The following is a 22,509-nucleotide window of genomic DNA, read 5'->3' on the forward strand; positions in this document are numbered from 1 at the left end:
CCTTAGAACAGGAATTATTGACTATATTAATAGTACCATACTGAATCCGCGTAGATTCACGTGTTACATTTATCATAATTTATCGCATGAGTATCATAATCTTAACTTGTATATATAGTTTTTTTTATCTAATTAAGACAGTTCGGAACGGTATGGATAAAGAACATTAGTGACACCACCTAATATTCTATTTTACTTTTCATTCATGCACATTTTTCATTCTTACTTGTTCACTATATATATTGTTATTATTTAATATTTAATACTTTAATAAAGAATATATTGTAACTGCTTCAGCGCCCTGAGTCGAAATAAAAATATATATCGGTAAAGATAGTACAAAAAAAGTGAAACTGAGAGCGATATAGATACACTGTTATTAGAATTATACCATATACATACACACACACATACATACATATATATATACGCGCGGACGCGCATGTACATACACAATTTTTTTTTTCTTCAAATAATATTTATATTTTTACGTTGTATACCCTCGCGCGAATTCTGAAATATAATAGTACATATACATCTGCACAATACATATGTACACATATATACGTAACACACATAATTTTATCTTATCATATCTTTACTATAAATACATCATGCATCAGCCAAATATAATTTTCATAACGTATATACGTTTAGAATTATCATGATGAAAACCCCATCAATAATGTTACTTGTATATTAACAAGAAAAATGATACATTCAAACTTGATACATCTTTTAATATGTATAAAGCTTGTATGGAATTACTTTGAACTTCCTATTTTTTTTTAGGAAAACTCCTTTTTCATTCATTTTTCATTCATTCATCTTTTCTTTCATATGCATACTCTCAGGAGCTTTTCTATAAATTCCTCCTTCAATTGGAAAACACTACATGTTGATGCAATACTATCACAGTCAACTTTTACGGAATAGTTGCATCTACATATCTCATGGAATTCTAAACGTAATACGGTTTGTAATTTTTTTTTTTTATAATTCTGTCGAAGTTCTCTATTTTTTTCTTTTTGTATAATTTTACTCGCATCGCAAAATAGGGAGGGGGAAGGGCTGAGACTACTGTATTTTTTTAAGGCAACTGCCATAATTTGAGTAAATCCGTATGTGATTATACCCAATCAGCAGTAAATATGTGTATGTATATATATATATATATATATATATATATATATAAAATATATATACGGACTTACTATATATATATTATATATTAATATAATATAATATAATATATATATATATATTTGTCGGCACCGTTGCGTTTCCCGCAGGACAATCCAACGATAAGCTTCAATATTCTTCTTTTTCTTTATGCATGCCGATTCGTTACAAATGACATAGAATAACGAGAGCAAGCAGGGCACATTTCCTAGGCATATTACATGATATTTACAAAGTTGTTTCGTTTGTTTGGTTCCAATAAAAACTCCTGTAAAAAGAAAAAGAATCATTTTTTATGAATAAATTAAAAATAATCATTAATGAAAAATATAAAAGTTTAACAAATTATGTTTTCCGCTATAAATAATTTTTATTACTTTTTATATTATTATTTTTGTCCAATTATTCATGTATTCCAGTTATTCACGAACAAAATTGTTTCATTTAGCTAAAAACTTAAATAATGTATTCATTTATTATTTGGATAGACAAATAATATGTCTTTTTAATTTTATCATAAAATTGAATTATTGTCTGACAAGATTTCAATCATTAGTCATCAATCATTTTGTGAATGCAGATATGTAATATTATTAATTATTAGCATTGGAAATTGTTAGCATTAGTAAATAAGCCTGATGAATAAACTTCAAATTATGCATTGTTAGATACATATCTTATTATATATGTATATTATATTTAAAACAAAATCTATTAAAAAATTATTAAATATTTGTAATCAAAGCTTCTATCGTTTTATAGACTCATACATAATCATGCTATATTATATATTAATCACAAATATATATTGATAGTTAATTATATTCATATATATATAATTTTGTTACTTCTGAATAAAAAATTTTTCAAAATAACATTACCAAATTAATACATTTTTCTGTTCATTCGCAAACTGAAAATTCATAAAATTCAAAAAATGGGAATGTGAAGAGGCAAAATTTATAAGTATTTTAAATATTCAATTAAATAATGTTTTACTTAATTAAAATCATAATCCATATTTTATTATTGATAATTCTCTCTTCACAAGGAGATATCAAATAGATACCTAATTTGTTCACAGGGCACCAAACGGATCAAGTTGGACTTGATTATTTTGTGATTGCGCAACATTCTGCTGTGGTTGCTGTTGTGGTTGTTGCTGAAGGTTAGTACCCATCATTGAATTTGAACTAGACATCATCATTGGTGCAGCTCCTCCTGTGACCATCATGTTACTAGGTCCACCAGATATTGTGCTCATCATAGGTCTTATGCCTTGCATACTTTGCATGCCTATTGGCACACCTTGCATTCCCTAAGAACACCAGAAATCCGTATGGTCAGACAATTTATACTTCTTACTATTTCAATCCAAATATTTTCGTATTTCCTTTAATGCTTCCAACAAATAATTATTTGTATTCAAATTAAACCAAAATATATGGAATTTATTGCAACTATTCTGAAAATATATATTTTAATATATATATATAATCATATATATAATCATATAATTATATATATTATAATCATGACTTGGATTCTTATAATTTGTGTTGATTTTATTACTTTTGTATCATTTTAAAATAACAAAATTAATATATATACATTTTTATAAATATGAATATCATATTAATAATTATAATAATTATATAATAATTATAAATATATATATAATTATTATAATATAATATCATATCAATTATCATATTAATAATTATATAAAAACAATATTAATAAAAATTACATTTATTATACAATTTATTATACAATATTATAAATTTATCATACAATAGTGTATTCCATATACAATGGTTAAATAATATATGAAAAAATATAAAGTTAATTTTTCTTTTCTAAGAAATTAGTTTAAATTAAACACGTAAATGCATCACATATATAAATTAATGCAAAGCAGGAAAATATAAAGGATATAATATACAATAAAAACAATGATTATAATTTTTAATAATTTTTAATGACTACATCTAATAATTAATTAATAATGTAATCTTTTTTACAGAAATTTAATTAGTAACGACATCAATTATATGTGCAATAAAATATATAAAATAAAATCTTCAAATCAAGCAATACAATTGTTTCATTACAATTTCTTAACAATTCAACTTACCAATGGTGCAGGATGAGGAGGAAAACTCAGAGTTGTTGAAGGAAGTTGCGTCATTCCTTGTCCCTGTAACAACAGGTAGCATGCCATATGCCATACATGCATTGTACAGCTAAGTGTATAAATCGAAGTTCAAAATCAAGTTCACTATATTTTAATATCTATTTTTTTTATACTAACATTATAATAATTGTTTACAATTTATTTTAATTTAAAAATAATTTAGAATTCGTAATTTATATTTTAAAAAGTTAGCATTTATTTATTAACGGTGTTTATTTATATTATGATAATGATATTTGAATATAAAACAATATAATACAATCAAACATGTAATATGATATGAAAACAGAATATAGTGCATAAAAAGAATAAGTGTTTATAATAAGTGTTTATCAGTATTGTTAGATAAGAATAAGTGTATAATTATTGTTTATATATAAGCTTATTGAACAATAAAGCAAGCGTGCGACGACTATATTCAAAGATCATAAAAATGTTGATATAAAAATGAAATTATTAATCTTTTGTTTTGTACTTAATTTATAAAAATATAATATTAATTATGATTATATTGCAAAATAGAGATAATTATTTATACTAAATAATAATCTGCTAACAATTAAAAATAGCATGCTAATAATAGTTCGATATCAAAATAAGAATATTATATTATAATACTAAGAGTCATAATAATCTGATGGCAAAAATATCATGTTCAATCACGTGCTGATAATGACCTTATAGTTTAAAAGTTGATCAATACGTTAAACTTACCATTGGACGATATCCAGCGCCAGTTGTAGCTGCCATAGGTTGCGGTGTCCATCCTCCAGCTGGGCCACCAGTTTTGGCAGCATTTTTAGGCGAATTCCATTGCATACCTCTAAAAAAAAATAAAAGAAATCATCATTGTACAAGTAAAAATCAAAATTTAATATTCCATATTCAAAGGAAAGTAATTATTGTAACAAAAATAATCTTACTTGACTTGTTGCTGAGCACTTTTGTTGATGGTCAAATTTTGAGCAAGACTAGCAAGACTGCTGTCCAAATCTCCAGTCAGGACTTTGCCAGTAGACGCTGCATTTTGTTGTTGTCCTGCTACTGAAATATCATTATCTCCAGCTACAGTGGTAGGTATTAGGATTTTATCCAAAACGTCAAAACCTAAGTAACATCTAGATCAGCTAAAGCTCCAAAAAGCATAACTCAAAATTGCGCGTTTTTATTGCGCATTAAACAACAGAAATAAGAAATATATTTCTAGACATAAAAAAAAGCATAATTTCAAGAAAAATAATGATAACATACAATTATCTATAATTACTCGAGATAAATTATATATTGAATAAAATAAAAGATATATATAATTAAATACAGTATTGTTCCAAAATAAATATATTCTTATTTCTATTTCTTTATTTGAAATCGATCATAAAATAAAAGAGATTTGAAAATGAAAAAAAGTTCGTGAAATCGAGAATTTAAAAAGCTTTACTCGAATTCTTCAGTCGTTTTTCTTATTTTTTTTGTTCTATTTAAAAACAAAAATAAGCTGAATAATATAAATATATGTAAATACATGATCTGTAATAAATCTGGCTGATTCTGAACGGTATGTTTATTTTAAAACAATATTGTATATATATTTTTTTAATATATTCTATGAATATTATGTTGTATACATCATTTTTCATACATCAATGATAAGAAACAATAAATTAAAAAACAATAAATTTTAAGAGAAATAGAAGAAATAGATGAGATAGAAATGATTATATAATTCAAAAATAAATTCGAATTATTATATTTAGTATTATTTTGATCATAAAATTTTTAATAATTTGATTAATAAATAATATTGTAATAATTAAATAAAAAATATTAAAAAATATATATTTTTTTTGTTTCAATAAATCATCATGATTTATTGATGAAATCATTATTGATGTAATAGATTATAGGCAATAATATATAATAATAATAAGTTCGTCATGAGTAATAACAATTAGTGATCATATATTCAAGCAATATTATGTAAAAAAAAAGCCATGCTTTTTACTAAATGAATATATGGTACAAATATATAATTATATTGATTAAAAATAATGTACTTATATAAATCTACTAATAAATATATAACATATAATTATTTAATTTATTATAATTTAATATAGAATATAGATTTATTAACATTCAACTGCAAAAAATTAAAAATATTAAGAAAAAGATTTCTTAAATGACAACAACATATCATATAATATATATGATATTATATATCATATATATATAATATATATCAATAAATTCATATAATCTACTAAATATATTATGCATTCCTAATTAAATATCGGATAACTGTTTATATGTTATTATTATTTATTATTTAACTATTTCACGATCACTTATGAGAAAATTACAATATGAAAGATATCCTTACATTCTTTAAAAAAATAAATAAATTACAAAAGTTTTTGAAAACAATTCATACACACGCAGGCATAAAAATTACTGATATGAAATAATCAACCATTTATGAAATTTTAGAAATTAAAAAAATTATTATAGAAATTTAGTAGAATAATCTATACCAAGACAATAACATAAATCACCGATGCTATACATCTCTGAGCTTTTGGAAAAAAAATCTCTAAATTAAAGATTCTAATTTGTTCTAATTTATTTTATATTATATATATTAATTTTTTCTAATCTTCATATAATCTTTAAATTTTTATGAATTTTTTGTTTTATTCTTTTACATTAAAAAAAAAAGAAACAAAATCATATAAGAATAATCGAAGTAATTGTAAAAAATACCAAAAAAAAATAACGATACATAGCTCATGAGACTTATCGAAAAGCATCACTGATTCCTCTGGCATGCAAGGGAAAGAACCATACATTCCCGTCACCTGAAATCGGTTGTTTTGCCGGAGAACCGTACCCCGCCGGGACTTGGGTGGGGATACCGTAGCCGACCATCGGTCCGCCAGACATGACCGACTGCCCGGTGGCAGCCATATTGGTAGCCATATCAAACATGCCAAAACCCTGTTGAAGAGGTTGCTGTGCTTGTTGCGCGGTCGGCAGTTGTTGAGCTATGGGTGCCGGCCTTGACGGAGACCCGCCCAGTGCCATTCGAATGCTATCGTTCAGATCGTCAAACGCACTCTTACTTGGAGCGATGGCGGTAGTGATTGTTGTTCCAGAAGACAGTTTGCCAACAGCCACTCCGGACACCGTTGGAGAAGTTGGTCTAGGCGTACCGTTTATCGCTGTCGCGGGAGGCGGCGGTCTGGGAGGCGGCGTGGCAGTGGACTTACCGGAGGCTAGAGTCACAGAGGACGCCGTATCTGCGGCTTCCCCAGCGACACCCTCTACGGTCTTGAGCACTGCAGAGTCGCTCCCAAAGAGATCTGCCTGGCCGCCAGCACTGAACAGGTCTCCGGTCTGCGTTTGTTGCTGGTTATCGCCACCGTTCGTATTGGCAGCAACATTGGTCGCGGCACCCTGCTCGAAGAGACCGAAAGCGGCTGCGTTTGACTGCGTTGACTGGGAACCGAGGGAAGGGAAGTCGGACATAAAAGGATTTGGTACGGATCCGGCCGTTCCTGGAGCACCAGCTTGCGCAGAAATCAAGGTGCATCAATTATTAGCATAATTCTTTCTTTTTTTTTTAAATTGCTTTGATTAATTGCCGCAAGATAATATAATATTTTTAACTATTACTCATCGTGCCTTGTACTATTTATGTACACGATGAGATTATGTGAATACATGTGCGTAAATGAGTATAACAACAAAATTTCAAAATTAGTGTGATAATAAAATTTTTTCATGAGCTAGAAAGAATTAAGTTTAAACTTTATTGTTATCTCATATAATTTTTGAATTTGTAATAAGCAACATATTTATTTGTGTAATTAGTGTAGTTATTTTTGGCCAACAATCTTATTAACGATGTTTCTTATGACATTAATGATATATTGTAATATTTGAGAAGTTAATCCTAAATTTTATAAAAATTTTGAGAATAAATTAGGAAGAAATTATATTTTGTATCTGAAAATTTAATTTAATCAAATTCTTCTGGAACACTATCATAATCATCTCATAGGATTAACTTACACAAACATCATGAATTGATACTATATAATATATAGTATTATATAGTATTATATTACTATATAATATATAGTATATAAAATATATTATGAAGCAAAAAAATCCTTTAAGAGAAATGAATATATACACATAAAATATGTATGTAAAGAAAAAAGATAATTTAACAATGAAAAAATATAAATTTTTGTTTCATAAAACAATAAAAAAAGTTGAATCAAGTACTCACCAGATTGAGAATCTTGATTACCAAATACAGAAGAGAAACTATTATCTGTAACAAAATTATTATTTGCTGGAGGCACTGCAGCAAAACCTATAAATCAAAAAATAAAAAGATCTCGATGAAATAACGTAAAATATGATTATGATGTAATAATGATCAAATAAAAATTTACATTAATAGTAAATAAGAAAAACAACACAAAACAAAATAAAATAATTATATTTACCGTTACCGTTAGTCATCCACATATTATTCTGTGTTTGTGTAGTCGGTGCAGCTATAGATTGAGGTGTTCCACCAAACATGTCCGCAAAAGGATTGCCTGCTAATTGAAGTAGATCGTCTGATGCTTTTTGTGGCTGAAATATCAATATAATTTATAAAAAAAAAAAATATTATTATAATGAAAATATTTTTAGTTACCTGGCTTTCAGTACTCGTTATCGTTGATGATGCACCAAATAAATCTACAATTGGTTGATTAGCATTGTTTGTCGGTGAACTAAGGAATGGATTCGTACTGGGGCCACTGGATGGAGATTGCACTTTTGCCTAGTATATATAATAACATATAAAAATGTTACCAATATTTTTTTTACAATAATTTTTTTAAAAAAATGCGTTATTTTTTATAATACATTAAAATAAATCTTTTAATACCTTATATTGATTCATAGCAGCCTCCTCTTCCGCAAGAGCTTGTTGTCGAAGCGCTTCATCGATATGTCCATTTCCGGCATGGTCAAGGCGGTTATTACTAGCTGCTGTTCCAAACGCAGTACTGGTGGAAGACAGGGCGGACACTCCCGACTTTACATTCGTTCTATTGCTGCTTAGGTAATGATTGGGCGATGGATGTGTATCGATGGAATGGTGGATTTAGAGGAAAAAAAGGAGGAAAAGCCATTTCCAGCAGAGAGATAAATGTGGCCGAAGGAGCGAAAAGGAACGTTGATCATTGAAAACAAAGGAAAAGACAAACAAAAAACAAAGAAACAGTGTAGTATGTATAAAGATAATAATGATGTGTAAAAACTTAGCTACACAGTGCTCTTTCACTCAAATGTACATACAAATATACTCGTAAATATATAATTATAATCATGCGTAACGCTAGATTTTTTTTTGTCATAAATTTTTGTTTTTTTTATATAACTTTTTTTTATATAATCTTTTACTATGTATTTTAAAATAAATTTATACAAGCAAGTTGAGTTAAATAATACTACCTAATACGTTGTATAATATAAATGAAATGAAAAGAAAAAAAAACACACGCACTTTTTCACTTACTTACGCTTATATACATATGTAGATTAATTATATGCAAGAAAATATCACCTAGCTTTTGCTTTGCAATTTAATATCAATTACTGATATTATTTTAAAAATATATCAATTGAAAATAAATATTGATTACAAAAGTTATATTATTTACACGAGCTTCGATGACTCGTTAAAAAACAATAGTCTCCAAATAAGTGAATAAGTAATAAATAATATGCAAAAATTAATTTGTAATCAGTTTTATTTATAATCAGTTAATCAGGATTTAAAACAAACCTCAAGAGAAACCACTTATCCAGGAAATACTGATTTTTTTTTTTAATTAGAATTTTATCATGAACGAAATTTAAAACATTATTATATTAAAATAATTTTATTAATTATTTTCGCCGCAAGTTGTTAAAAATTATACAAATTACCAAAAGATGAATCAAAGGAAATATAAATATGTGCAATAATCAGCGATAAAATATTTAAAAAAATATTAGCGATAAAATGTAATCTCTTGGATAATAAGCTAAGTGAAATTTTTGCAGAAGATTTCAAACAAAATCTCTAGAAACCATAAAAAGCGATAATAAATCGAGAAATTAATATAGTTAATCACTAGCTCGTTATTACTATAGCCTGCAAATATAAAATAAAAAACGAAAGCGAAAAAGAAAGAAAAAAAACTTTTTAACTTTTAAAAAAAATAAGCACAAATTCAAGCAATAGAAAACAAATGTCATTACCTTTGATCTTACAATTTACAAAACATTTTATGAGGAAAGTAGTATGATTAACGATTGGATGATAAATAGGATTTATATTTTTGTATGTTATTGAATTTATAATAGAATAGTAACAAAGGAAAAAGTTTGATAGGATTGATATTTAAATATACGTTATATGTCTAAATATTGCACTTTTTAAATCATGATAATTTATATTATATGTGAAATATCTTTCTCGAATGAAAATGTCTTATTTGCATAATATATATAATATGTGTCCATTTATATGTATGTTTTATATTTTACCTTTAAATATTATTAATAGATGAATCGCAAAATATTCTTTAGAATTAATAAATTTAATTCTAAATTCTAAATCTATTTTGAATATTATTGGTAGATATTTAGATATTTGTAGAAATTATAATCAACATACCTTGCAGATTGCGTGGGAGTGTTTGCTGCAGAACCTTTCTTTCCTTCTAATGAAGCTAAATGTTGTTCCAATGCATCTAATAAACTACTAGGAGCCTAAGAAATATCCATTTTTAAAATTTGATCTATAGATATATTTTTTTCATAAAATTCAAGAATTATAATTTGAGTTCAACTAAAATATATATTTTTACCTTTGTTAAATCAGGTATATCTCCTTTATCAATACCAACGTTCTGAAAAAAAAATATAAATTAATTTTAAGAAATATAAATTAATTTTTAGATGATTTCTAATTTACACGATCAATATTTCAAAACTTACTTCGGCAACTTTTAAAAATTCACCAACCCGATCCATTCGTATGAGAAACTTTTTATACAGATCCAAAGCCTCGCGACATTGTTTTTTATTCATATCAAAATATTTTTCTAGAATGTAACAAAACAAATATTAAATATTTCTTCCATATAATAATAGATATTTAATTAAATAATAGATAATATTAATAATATTAATTAAATAATAGATATTTTATTAATTAAATAATAGATATATTTTACCTAATAAATTAATAATGCCATCATTATAACATGCAAACAATCTAATTAAATCCCGAAAGAGAAGCATAAAAGCCATATTTATAACGCCATTGGTTAGGTCATTGGCAGTACAATCGAATTCCAATAGTGCATCCAATTGTGATTGTAGTACTGGTAAGGTTTTCAACAATTTCTCGGCATTCATTGTACGTAAAGTACGATCATCCTTTCTGAAATATAATTTGAAAAGAAAAAAAATCATAAAAAAATTAAATTATTTCCTTATTACTTACTAACAATTACTTTATTAACTTACTTCTTAATTCCTTACAAATTATTTTTTATTAATTACACAAAATATATGTTTTTTATTAATTAAAATCAATTGCTTACCCCCTCTTCACCTTACAAAAATCAAATGCCACAGTCCTATAGGAAAGAGCCTTTTCATTGAGGTACTTTGCATATCTCCTGATAAACGGTGACATGTCATAGCCTATAGAAAAAAAATTTAATTTAAAATTTCTTAATTCATCCATTATACAAGAAACTTTAGGATATAGTTAATCAAAGAAAAATATAGTTTTTCCAGAAAAAATAATTAAAAATTGAAATTGTGCAAAGTGCAAGAATTTGCATGCATGCAAGTGTAAGCGGATATGAGCTTTTATTAAAATTATCGATTTTGAAAGGTTTTCAACTTAAATTAGAAAATGTGTACTACATGCAAATAATGAATAAATTCATCTTGATATTTTTCATAAAAGATTAAATAAACATTTCAGAAAATAATATTATTGAATTAATATTAGGAGTTACAAATAAAGAATTAATTTTCCTAAAGAATTTCTAAACAATTAATTATATAGTATTTAATTATAAAATTGAATAGAATTAGATAATAATAATAAAATAAATATAAGATTTCTTCAACTTTTTATTGTATTAATAACAAGGAATACTAATTATTAATATCATTTAATTATCCAATTTAATTCTAAAATCTTAGATAAAATATTACACAAATTTAGAGAATAATATTAGTGGAAAAAATATTAAGATATGGAAAAAAGGATAACAATAGATGTTAACTCACCGATGCGAGCTCCTGCTGTGCCCAAATAGAGAGAAAATTAGTTCCAGGTTAGTAAATCATAGACAGAGGCCAGATACACATAGCTGCATAATGCTAGGAAGTTAGCCAGAAATAACTTATTAATAAATTTCTGATTCTAAAGAGTAAAAATAATATTATGCATTGTTAGAAACAATTATATATTAATTTTGTATAATTACTTAATTTTAGACAACATTTTAAAATTAATTATATTAATAACTATTTCAAACATTTTAAATACAACTTTCAATTACAATCTTCTTCAGAACAAAAAAATTTCTACGTACATTTTTATTCATTTTTAACATAAAAATTATAATTATTTAATTATGAAATTCAATATTACACAAATATGTTAATTATTAAATTATTAAATTATTAAATTGTTGAAAATGTTGAATTATTAAATTTTATGAAATCTTTAAGATAAAAACTATGAAATGTGTGATTGTGCTCGGCTCGCATGCGTGCTGCATTCGAATGTAACTTTTTATTTCTTGCCAAAATTAACACATTGTAAAAAAAAAAGCAACAAAAAAAATAACTTGGAAACATGCCAGTTTGATAATGGTTCAATTAAATCACCGTCTCTATAATTTTTATCCATCAAATTATTTTTTTGTAACATCATGTAAAACATAAAAACATATATTAATTATTAATTAATTAAATCTATTCCGTAATTATTCTTTAATTTAATTTTATCATAATTTATATAATATTAATTATGAAATATATCATAATGAAAATTTGCGAAAATAAATACATAATTTTAAATCTTGATATCTTTATTTATAACAAACAAAAAAAATTACTTTAGTTACTAAAAATTGCTTTATTAGAATCTTCTATTCTATTTCCTCATTTCTTTTCTTAATATATTTTAAATATTTTATTTCATCATTTTCTTAAAATTTAATAATTTTCTCATTTAATTAATTTTTGTATAAACATTTATTTTTTTTAATGTACGTTAATATTAAAAAATATTATTCCATACTTAATTATTTATATTAATTTATTGCAAATGAAATAACAAAATTTTTAATATAAGGATTTATACTTACGATTTTATTGAAAATAATATTAATTTTCAAATGTTTTATTCAACAAATTCAATTTAAAATCTTATCTTGAAAAGTAATATCAAAATTATTACAATTAAATGATTTTATTAATTTAATTGATTACTATTGATAATTTTTTTTATTTGTTTTTTTATGATTATATTTGTAAATTTCTTATTTATATTCTATATTCAATACTAATGGAAGATAGCTTGCTCATTTAATGCAATCTTTTTGAAAATTCTATTAATGTAATCATTAATAGAAAAGCATTAAATTTATATAAGAAAACACTTGAATGATGAAATATAATACATTGCAATATATAATTTGTTTCTTTGTAATGAGACAATTGAATAATATTGAATATAATAAAATAAAATTCAATAAAATAATATTGAAATTATTCATCTAAATTTTAAAACTAAAACTATTACATCAAAATTTAAAAACTTTAAATTTGCATGTAATAAATATTATTCAATACATTTAATCATTTATTTTTGATTAAATTGGTTATTTCATATGCAATAACTTGATATATATATATATATATATATATATATATATTTAACTCTTTAAAATCAAATACTCAGGATGTTAGAAGAAATAAAAGTGTTTAAAAAAAGAAAAAATAAGGGGCAATGAACATTGACAGGGAATTAACCGGAATCGAGCATCTAATTGAACCACTCGACAGAAGTTAATGCAAGAAGATTCTTTTACACAATGTGATCACCTTGAACGCCGCTTTTATCGAGAAAATTACTGAGTTGAAACGTGCTGTTGCTGGATGCTAGATATTGTGTAAATCTCTGTAACAGAAAAATTATTGAATTCGTTAAGATCATTTCTCCGAAATAATTTACTATATTTTTCTATTTTTTTGTTCATTAATTTAACTTGAAATCTTATAAAATCTAATTAATATTAGGTTAAACAAAGATATTCATAATTTTTTTCATTAAAAAAATTTTAAAAAATTATAAAAATCTTTTTTTATTTAAGAATCATGATAAACAATATAATATTTTAAAATAAAAAATCATTAGTTAAATTATTAGTATTACTTTCACTATTATAATTCTCTAAAGAAATGACTATCTTACAGTTACTGTTCTATTGAATTATATATACAAACTGTAAATTATTAGACTCTAATCACAGATTCATATTATTCGATCCCATGTACATTCACGCACATATGACTAACAAGGACGATGACATTTCCTTTTTTCAACTCATTATTGAAACAAAATAAATTAAACAGTTTCTAGATGTAAATAATACTCTAAATCTTTTATGAACAAATCTTTAAATTTTATTCATAAAAAATAACAAACAATAAAGATGATTAAAAACTTTAAACATTATTTCATTAGTAAAATAAAGTAAAATAATATAAATTCATTAAATTTTAAAACAATACATACAATATTTAAATAATTGAAAATTTTGAAATAATTGAAAATAACAGAAAGCCAATTAATAAGAATTTAAAAGTATTCTTTTCATAAATTGTTTTTTATTTTATATTTAGGATTTTCATTTATAGGATTTTCATTTATAGGATTTTTATTAATTTTCAAATTAATATTCGTTGAGAAGCAAAGGGAAAAAAATCTGATTATTCTTAAAAAAGTCACTTATTAATTATTATTAAAGTTGTTAGTATTAAAGTATTTGTTATTGTTAAATCTGATCTGCATTATAAAAATGAAATTATTTTTACCTCATTGCCATAACAAAGCATATGGTGTACTGTGATCAAAGCTTTGAAAACGACTGTCCAGTTCGTGTTCTGTGATCGTTCTATTAACAGATTTGCCAACTGAGGTATCGACACGTTGGGTTCGTTTGTACATCGCACGAGGTCTGAAACAGAATGACAAGTTTTATTAATCATGAAATTTTATCGAGTATCAATTTTTTTCACTGGAAAATTAGTAATACTGGTAATACACTGGAAAGCTAGTATTATTTTAGTAATATTTCTTCTATATTTAATATTCGAAATTTTACAATAAAAACAAATTTACCATTACTATTATATTAATTTATTGTAATACTTAGTACTATTTTAAAAATTAAAATAAAAATCTAGATGATTTGTATCTTTTTTTCATTTTTCAAGTTAATGATGATTTGTTTTTTGATATGTTAGAAAAAAAAAGATATCTTGAAAAAAAAATCTTTTCAAGAATAAAATTGTATGTATAATATAATATTTTGTAAAAAAAAATGATATGCATAATTAGATTGAGAGGATTTTTTCTAATTTTTTTCTAAATAATCAATTTTTTCTAAATAATCAAGACTTTCTCGTTATTCTGGAAATGATAGGAGTTAAAAAAAAGATCAAGATTATTATTCCCTCATCATTTTTTCTAATTTATTTTTCAGTAAAACCATCGAAAAATATCTAGTATCTTGGTAGAATATTATCATTTCTAACTGCTTTCTATTCGATATCTTTCTATTTTATACAATTATAAAACAATCCATGAAAATATATAGTAATGAAATAACATTCTATTACTTTGTATAAAAACAAAACTGTATAAAATTAATTTTTCAATTTTTATGTTCATTTTAAAAACATATTTTATCATTATAATAGAAAAATTAACGAACTTGTTGAAATACTGTTTCCTTGCGGATTTTTCTAATATATTTTATTTTGATATATGAGAAAAATAAATATATATATAATGAGAAAAATAAACAAAATTGAAAATCGATAATATCTTTTAAAGAATTTGAGTAAATTAATGCTTGAATAAATTAATTGAGTAAATAATCATTATTTTTTTCATTATATTACAACAAAACAAATTAATACTTTGACAAATACATTTAGTAATTACAAAGAAAAATAAAAAAGATATAATGGCTGACAAAAGATTATAATTTGCCAAATGATTTTGAAACTGTCTTCTAAGAATATCAGACTGCATGTATATTTGTTCCTCTTGAAAATTTTCGCATCAATTGGTTTCTATTTTTTTTTTTTGATGTTACAAAAGATTTTTGCATATTTAGTTTTTATCATCTTTTAATTTAATTTTATATAATGTGAAAATATAAAGATTTTATGTGATTTTTTTTCTAAAATTTTTGTATTATTTTCAAAGAAAAAAAATCCATCGTGATTGCTGCCAAAATGATGAGATGTTTTAGTAAGTGTTTGACCTTGCCTTCTCTTCTCTAATAATGTACTCCCGAATAAGATTTAAAAGTCACATCTCATTGAATAGTGTTCTTACTATTTATAAAAGATAGAAACCACGTAGTTTAATATATATACTTTGTAAATAGTGTAACAAGTTGAACTGAAATTCTAAGCATCAATTTTTTCGATTAATTTTCTATAATAATCAAATTATAAATTAAGAATTTTTAAAATTAAGAAATATCTTATAATATAATTTAAATATTTCAAAAAAAAAAAAAGAAAGATTAATATAGAGAATTAATATAGAGAAATATTTAAAGATAAAATTTGAAAAATTCAATAAAAATTAAAATAAGCTAAAAGAAAAAATAAGTTCTATTATTATGACTACTAATGACGAAGTTTCTTCTACTGTAATATTAAGTTTCATAACTATTTATTTATATATATATATATATATGTATACTCTTTGTAGCTAGTTAAAAATTATAGATTAATAAATATATATAACAAATAAAAAATTTCGTTCTTTTTCAAAATGTCTTATACATTGAGTAAAAATAACGAAATTTTTCACTAAACTCATTTTATAAAATATTTTTTTCCTATGTACTTTACTCATCTTTCTCTTAATAAATTTTTTTATAATAAGTAATATTTTTTTTACTTTTGCATAAATATCTATTCTAAATTTATTTATTTCAAATATTTCTTCACATGATAATAAATTTCATAATTTTATATTATTAAAATTATATTTAAAAATAATTATCTTTTAATTCGATAGGAAAAAATTTATTAAAGTTTATTAAATAAAGACAATATTAAATAAAAATCGATAAAATCGATAAAAGAATTTCATTACGCTTCTTGTTTTCAAACTGATATTATAAATAAACAACCATGATATAGATGAACATGTTAACCATAGGAAATAAAGAAATCCGATGAATCTAATAACGGCAGATATTAAATGTAACAAAGAATTCAATCATTATCAGAATTATCTGAAACTTGCAAGGGGTGTGCACATTAAAATGTTTCTCCGAATCCAGATTCAAATGGGGGCGTCACCGATAAAATGTTTTGGTAAGACGATATCTGTAACAAATGCAAATTATCAAAAAGAAAAAACTTTTGTATATTGTAAATCTGATTTACTTCGTTCTTGCATCATTATATGTCCTCAAATTCCATTTTTGAACTTTTCTGTTGATTCTTAACAAGTTTCTTATTGGCGAATATTTTTTTGAATATAAATGTGAAGTAATTTAATTTTTAATTTATATCTCAATAGAAAAAAATTCGATTTAATTTTTAAATCTGGTTTAAATTATCTATTAAAAATTCTTCATAAATATTCATTAAAATTTGCTTTTTTGCCATTTCAGTTAATGTAATTAGAAAAAATAATATAATCGTTTTCAAGAAAATCAAAAATTAATTCTATAATAAAATTGGAACAATTTTAATTGTACACTATTTTTGATAAAAGTTATTTTAGCCAAGATGATCTTTTTATAATTGGATAGTTCGAAATAGTTATGATACTTAAAAATTAAATATAAAAAAATTAACAATCGTGCAATTCAATCATTAAATTTAGGAATCCAATATGGAAAGATAACGATTACCTAAAAAAAAAAAAAAAATTATGTGAATAAATATAGGAAATATTGATAACAAATTTTTCGAGACAATACTTAGTACAATTAGTAAATATACGAGTAAATTACATAATTCAACATCTTACAAAATAAAAATTATCACAAATGTTTTCAATTTAATTAAATTATAAAAATTAGTAATAAATTAATAACAATGAAAAATTATATCAAAATTTAATAAATATAAAATATTGTATTGTTAATATATTATATTAATATATTATATATATATATTTTATGTATATATATTATTAATAATTGTATTGTTAATATATTATATTTAAAAAAAAAATTTAACAAAAATATTAAAATTTAAATGATCAAGAAATATCAACTTGATTGTGAATCAAAAATTGATAATATAATCGATATTTTGCTAATTACAATATATCGACAAAAAAAATCGTAACTATATCCCATTCAATGATAAAGAATTTCATCAAGAAATTCATGGACATTATTTTTAGTACGAGAAGTGATTATTCGAAGTCTCCGAATAGACAAGTAATCAAAACCATTACGAGGTCATCGGCTAGGAATCAAGTATACGACCGATCGATAAACGGAATCTCGGACGAAAGCTCCCTAGGATGCAATGCTAGTGGGCATGTGCGAAGTATTCGTCTAATCGAATATGTATATATAATATTTAGGTTTTGCAATCGATCGATCCTTTCTGATCTTCATGCGTCATTTATAACTTTATTAACCTTAAATAGTTCAATTTCATTCTTCTAGATATTAAATATTTTTTTAATTATTAAAATTATATTAAAAAACAAAAAATTATATTAAATATTTATTAAAAAATAATTATATTTATAAAACAAGAATACAAATATGATTCAATAATTGTAATCAATTGAACTTCCATCTAAGAAAAATCGATTATCGAAAACTTAAATTTTCTTAACTTTCTAACTTAGATTTTTTTTTAAAAAGAAAGAAAAATATTGAACATTATATATATGATTTGTATAATGTGATATTAAATATCATATTTACAAAATAGTATACAAGATTTAGGAAATTTAAATACGATGAAAAAATATTTATAGAAATTATTTCATTAATAATTTATTGTAAATATTGCACTTGTAAAAATAAAAAAATGATGTGATGATTTCTATCTTCCATTTGTATTCATCAAAGATAAAAGTAATAAATTTAGATAAATATACTAACAATTATAATCATTTTTTATTATTAATACAAAATTCTGAAGTAAAAATTATATAATCATTGCATTAAATTATGAAATATGAAAAAAAATTGTTTTTTATTATTTTTTACTAAAAGTGAAAATAAAGATTGTAGAGAAAGAAACAAGATTAAACTTAATGAAGATTTCATCGACAAAAATTTGTTTCACTATCTAAATTAACAGACCGGAAGAAAGAGTGCAAGTTCCGTCCTGTTAAAACGGAAACGCGTTCTTGTTTCTAACGAAATATGATTGTTAATATTGTTATTCGTTAAAGAATAATTGAAATAAATGAATGAAACAATATAATTATTATTTTTGTAATATATCATAATTTTTATATAAAATTTAAAAATATTAATATTTAAATTTATATTAAATTAATTTTTAATTTAGGAATGTTTCAACATTTATATTAAAATAAATCATTTAAATCGAAAATATACATTATACACACGCATGTATCTGAATAAATGAATTAGTAAATATAAACGCATATATTAAAATTTTTAAATAAACAAAAAATTTTCGTAACAATGCTTATTTTAAATTTTAAATTATAATTTCTTTATGTAAGATAAACTTTTAATGATTTCATTTGTATCAATATTTTGTAAAATTGTCAATATAAATAAAAAAAACCAATATAAATAAACCAATATAATAAAAATATAACCAATATAAATAAAAAAATCAATATTCACATATAAATTACATTAAAAAAATAATAATGACATGAAATTTTTATAGAATTGTAAAATGAAATATTGAAATGATGAATAACATTGTCCAAATTTAAAATAATTTTTTTGAATATAAATTAAATTAAATTTAAAAATAATTCGACAATATTGAAAAATGCAAAACTCTAATATTATATTTTTTGATGAAAATAAATTTTTAAATTGAAAATAAATGTCATAGTATTTACATATATAGATATATCTATACTTATAAATCTTAATGTAAAAATATGTTATAAATAATGTTATAAACCTCATGCGACAGAGATAATCACGAGGAACTCATGCGGTTTCCTACCGTTCAAATATAAAATAATTTTATTTTCCTATTGATAATAAATTTTTGTGTTATTAATAATTATCAAATTTCAATTAACGATCAAACCAATGATAATACTTGATAGAAATCTACTTTTATTTTTTAATATTTGAATATTTTTCGATTTTCATAGTTATTTATAACTTTCAACAATAATTCTATAAGTAATTTAAATTAAAATATACTCTGCTTATTAAAGCCAATAGTTAGTAGAAATTTAGATAATTTGTCAAAAAAAAAGAAAATAAAAGAAAAACGTCTTAAATTTGAATATTTTGTATTGGTATACTGATAATAATAAATATACTAATGAATATAGAGAAATGTGTTTATATAATACAATTCATTGACATTCAAATATAAGATAGATTTCCTTACTAATTCAAGGAAAATTATGTCACTAATAATCTTTAACTTTATGGCAATATTTATTTTTATTTTATTTTTTATTTTATTTTATTTTTTATTTTTTATAAACCAATAATATCGTAATAGCTACTACAGAAAGTATAATAAATTATTTTTGCACAAAATATCTATTATAAATAAGGATCCAACAATTCAAAAACTTTCACCATTACTCAATTAGAAATCTCAGTTGAATTCGAATATTTTGGAATACTTATATATATGTTTAATGATAACAATATTAGATTTTGAACAATTATCAATTTGAAAAATTTAACAAATTAATATTAATATTCCTATATCAATGCGATTTTTGAAATTTTTTTTAATTTATCTCAATATAAATTTGCATAATTATCTATATTAATATAATATGATTGTAATAAATAATACATATATAACGCAATAGTAACGAATTGTACAATCAATATTATTAGCTTGTGTAATATACTCTAATATACACTTTTAACAAAAAAAGCTTATGAAATCAAATTATTTGTTTTTTTAAAAGATAATTGTTTTTTTAAAAGATAATGATCACTATCAATATAATAATCGAAAAAAATGTGATAATGATCATGATTTTATATCAATATCTTGACAGTTATTTAAAATTTCTGATGATACATACCGAATTTTCGAATTATAAAATAAAATGACATGAAATTATTTAATATTCAACAATAATTTATGATATTCTTTATTTTTCATTCTTTTTAACAAACTAATCAATTTTTTGATCTTCAATTTTTTGTAGACATTAAATTACATGAAAATGTATAATTGTCAATCGAATTACTTTCCTTCACGCAACGTCTGGAAATTGAAAGTAATCCGTTAAAGTATAACGGACATGAAGATATACAAAAGTTTGTTCTTCGTTTTTATATATCAAACATGATTAATTTTTCATATACTTTGAAAAATTGTTTAATCTCAAGAAAAATTATTTCTATTGTAATATGATTCATTTTCCGGGAATTATAACAATTTATAATAATAGTTAATTATATTTTGATGATACACTTAAATGATATACATTATACAAAGATTAATAATTTCAGACAATAATTTTAAGAATTTATCCTGTCACTTTCTTCATTGAAAAAGAAATTGATTAAAATACCGGAAAAAATACAAAATCATAATTGAAATGATCGGAATAGATAAATGAATAAAAGAAAATATGATGAACTTACATTCGAGATGTTTCTTTTTCGGACCTATCATCTCTTCTGTAGTAGCTTTGCATACAGCTTTAGCAAGACCCTGGCCGGCGATGCTATGTCTCGCTGCCAACAGTCTATCGTTGATTGTCTGTCCCGCCATAGTGTCGTTACTTCTGTCACACTAGAACTTTTTGAAGCTTACGTATTTTCCAATCCAATTCTTGAGTTATACTATCACAATTAGAAATCGTTCTTCAATTTCGAAGATAATATTAGCAAATGCACACCACCCACGAAAATTAGAGAAATGTACCTCAAAACCGAGAATACCGACAGGAAAAGAAAAATTACAATACGCAGAACTATTTCCCGTCAATTCTTTCCGAAATTTTTTTAATTTTGTGAGCGCCAGTCTAATTTTGCCTTCCCAACTCGATCTAGCCAGAAGAGCTCTCTCGCGCGCGCGTAAAGGGCTCAGCTGGGCGAACGACAGCTTGGCTCACGGCGACGACAGAAGGCTCTCACAATCTGCCAAAATGGCGACTCGAACCTCCTACTGCTTCGCCGGACCGATCACTCCTGACAGCCAATCCTACTCGCTCTCCGCAAACACGGCCTACTATCTCTGACGTTATACCACTTTAATCAAATCAAGTTTCAAAATAATTAAAAAATTTTTTTAATTTTAAACTGATAGTTTTATCAAAAGATATAAATAATTTATTTTTAATTATATTATTATTTTTAATATTATTATGGTTTGATATTACTTCAGTAAAAATTATATTTAAAGCAAAATAATATATTAAATAATTATTTCATAATTTTAAGATAGATAGAATATTAAAGAAAAAATATAAAAAGAATATATACTCTTATTTAGAATATCGATCGAAAAGAAAAGATAGTCTCCATAATAAGTTTAAAATCGATAATAACGGTTCAATTTCTGCGCATGCATATTCGTTACAAAGTAATACATCTAATTTA

General features: G+C 23.5%; 1 protein-coding gene across 17 annotated transcripts; it reads right to left on the reverse strand.

Moving 5' to 3' along the window:
• Positions 1-2: 2 nt before the first annotated feature.
• Positions 3-22,129, reverse strand: LOC122717250 (phosphatidylinositol-binding clathrin assembly protein LAP). Of its 17 annotated transcripts, XM_043941111.1 has the most exons (20): positions 21,833-22,126; positions 21,550-21,750; positions 14,567-14,709; positions 13,574-13,649; positions 11,747-11,761; positions 11,044-11,146; positions 10,672-10,880; positions 10,433-10,539; positions 10,303-10,344; positions 10,110-10,204; positions 8,331-8,499; positions 8,094-8,222; positions 7,897-8,029; positions 7,674-7,760; positions 6,235-6,945; positions 4,303-4,423; positions 4,094-4,202; positions 3,320-3,382; positions 2,252-2,500; positions 3-1,450 (listed from the first exon to the last, which is right to left on the reverse strand). In XM_043941111.1, exons 2-19 carry the CDS (start codon positions 21,677-21,679, stop codon positions 2,261-2,263), a joined length of 2,682 nt encoding a protein of 893 aa, XP_043797046.1. In that variant the 5' UTR covers positions 21,680-21,750; positions 21,833-22,126; the 3' UTR covers positions 3-1,450; positions 2,252-2,260. The 17 variants fall into 17 exon arrangements, with proteins under 17 accessions (XP_043797046.1, XP_043797049.1, XP_043797052.1 ...); XM_043941114.1 differs by having other exon boundaries at positions 7,903-8,029; positions 21,550-22,127; XM_043941117.1 differs by having other exon boundaries at positions 7,674-7,718; positions 7,903-8,029; positions 21,550-22,126.
• Between the last annotated feature and the right edge of the window lie 380 nt (positions 22,130-22,509).

This window comes from Apis laboriosa, unplaced genomic scaffold (genome assembly GCF_014066325.1).
Source record: "Apis laboriosa isolate Shangri-la unplaced genomic scaffold, ASM1406632v1 scaffold4_cov146, whole genome shotgun sequence".
NCBI lineage: Eukaryota > Metazoa > Arthropoda > Insecta > Hymenoptera > Apidae > Apis > Apis laboriosa.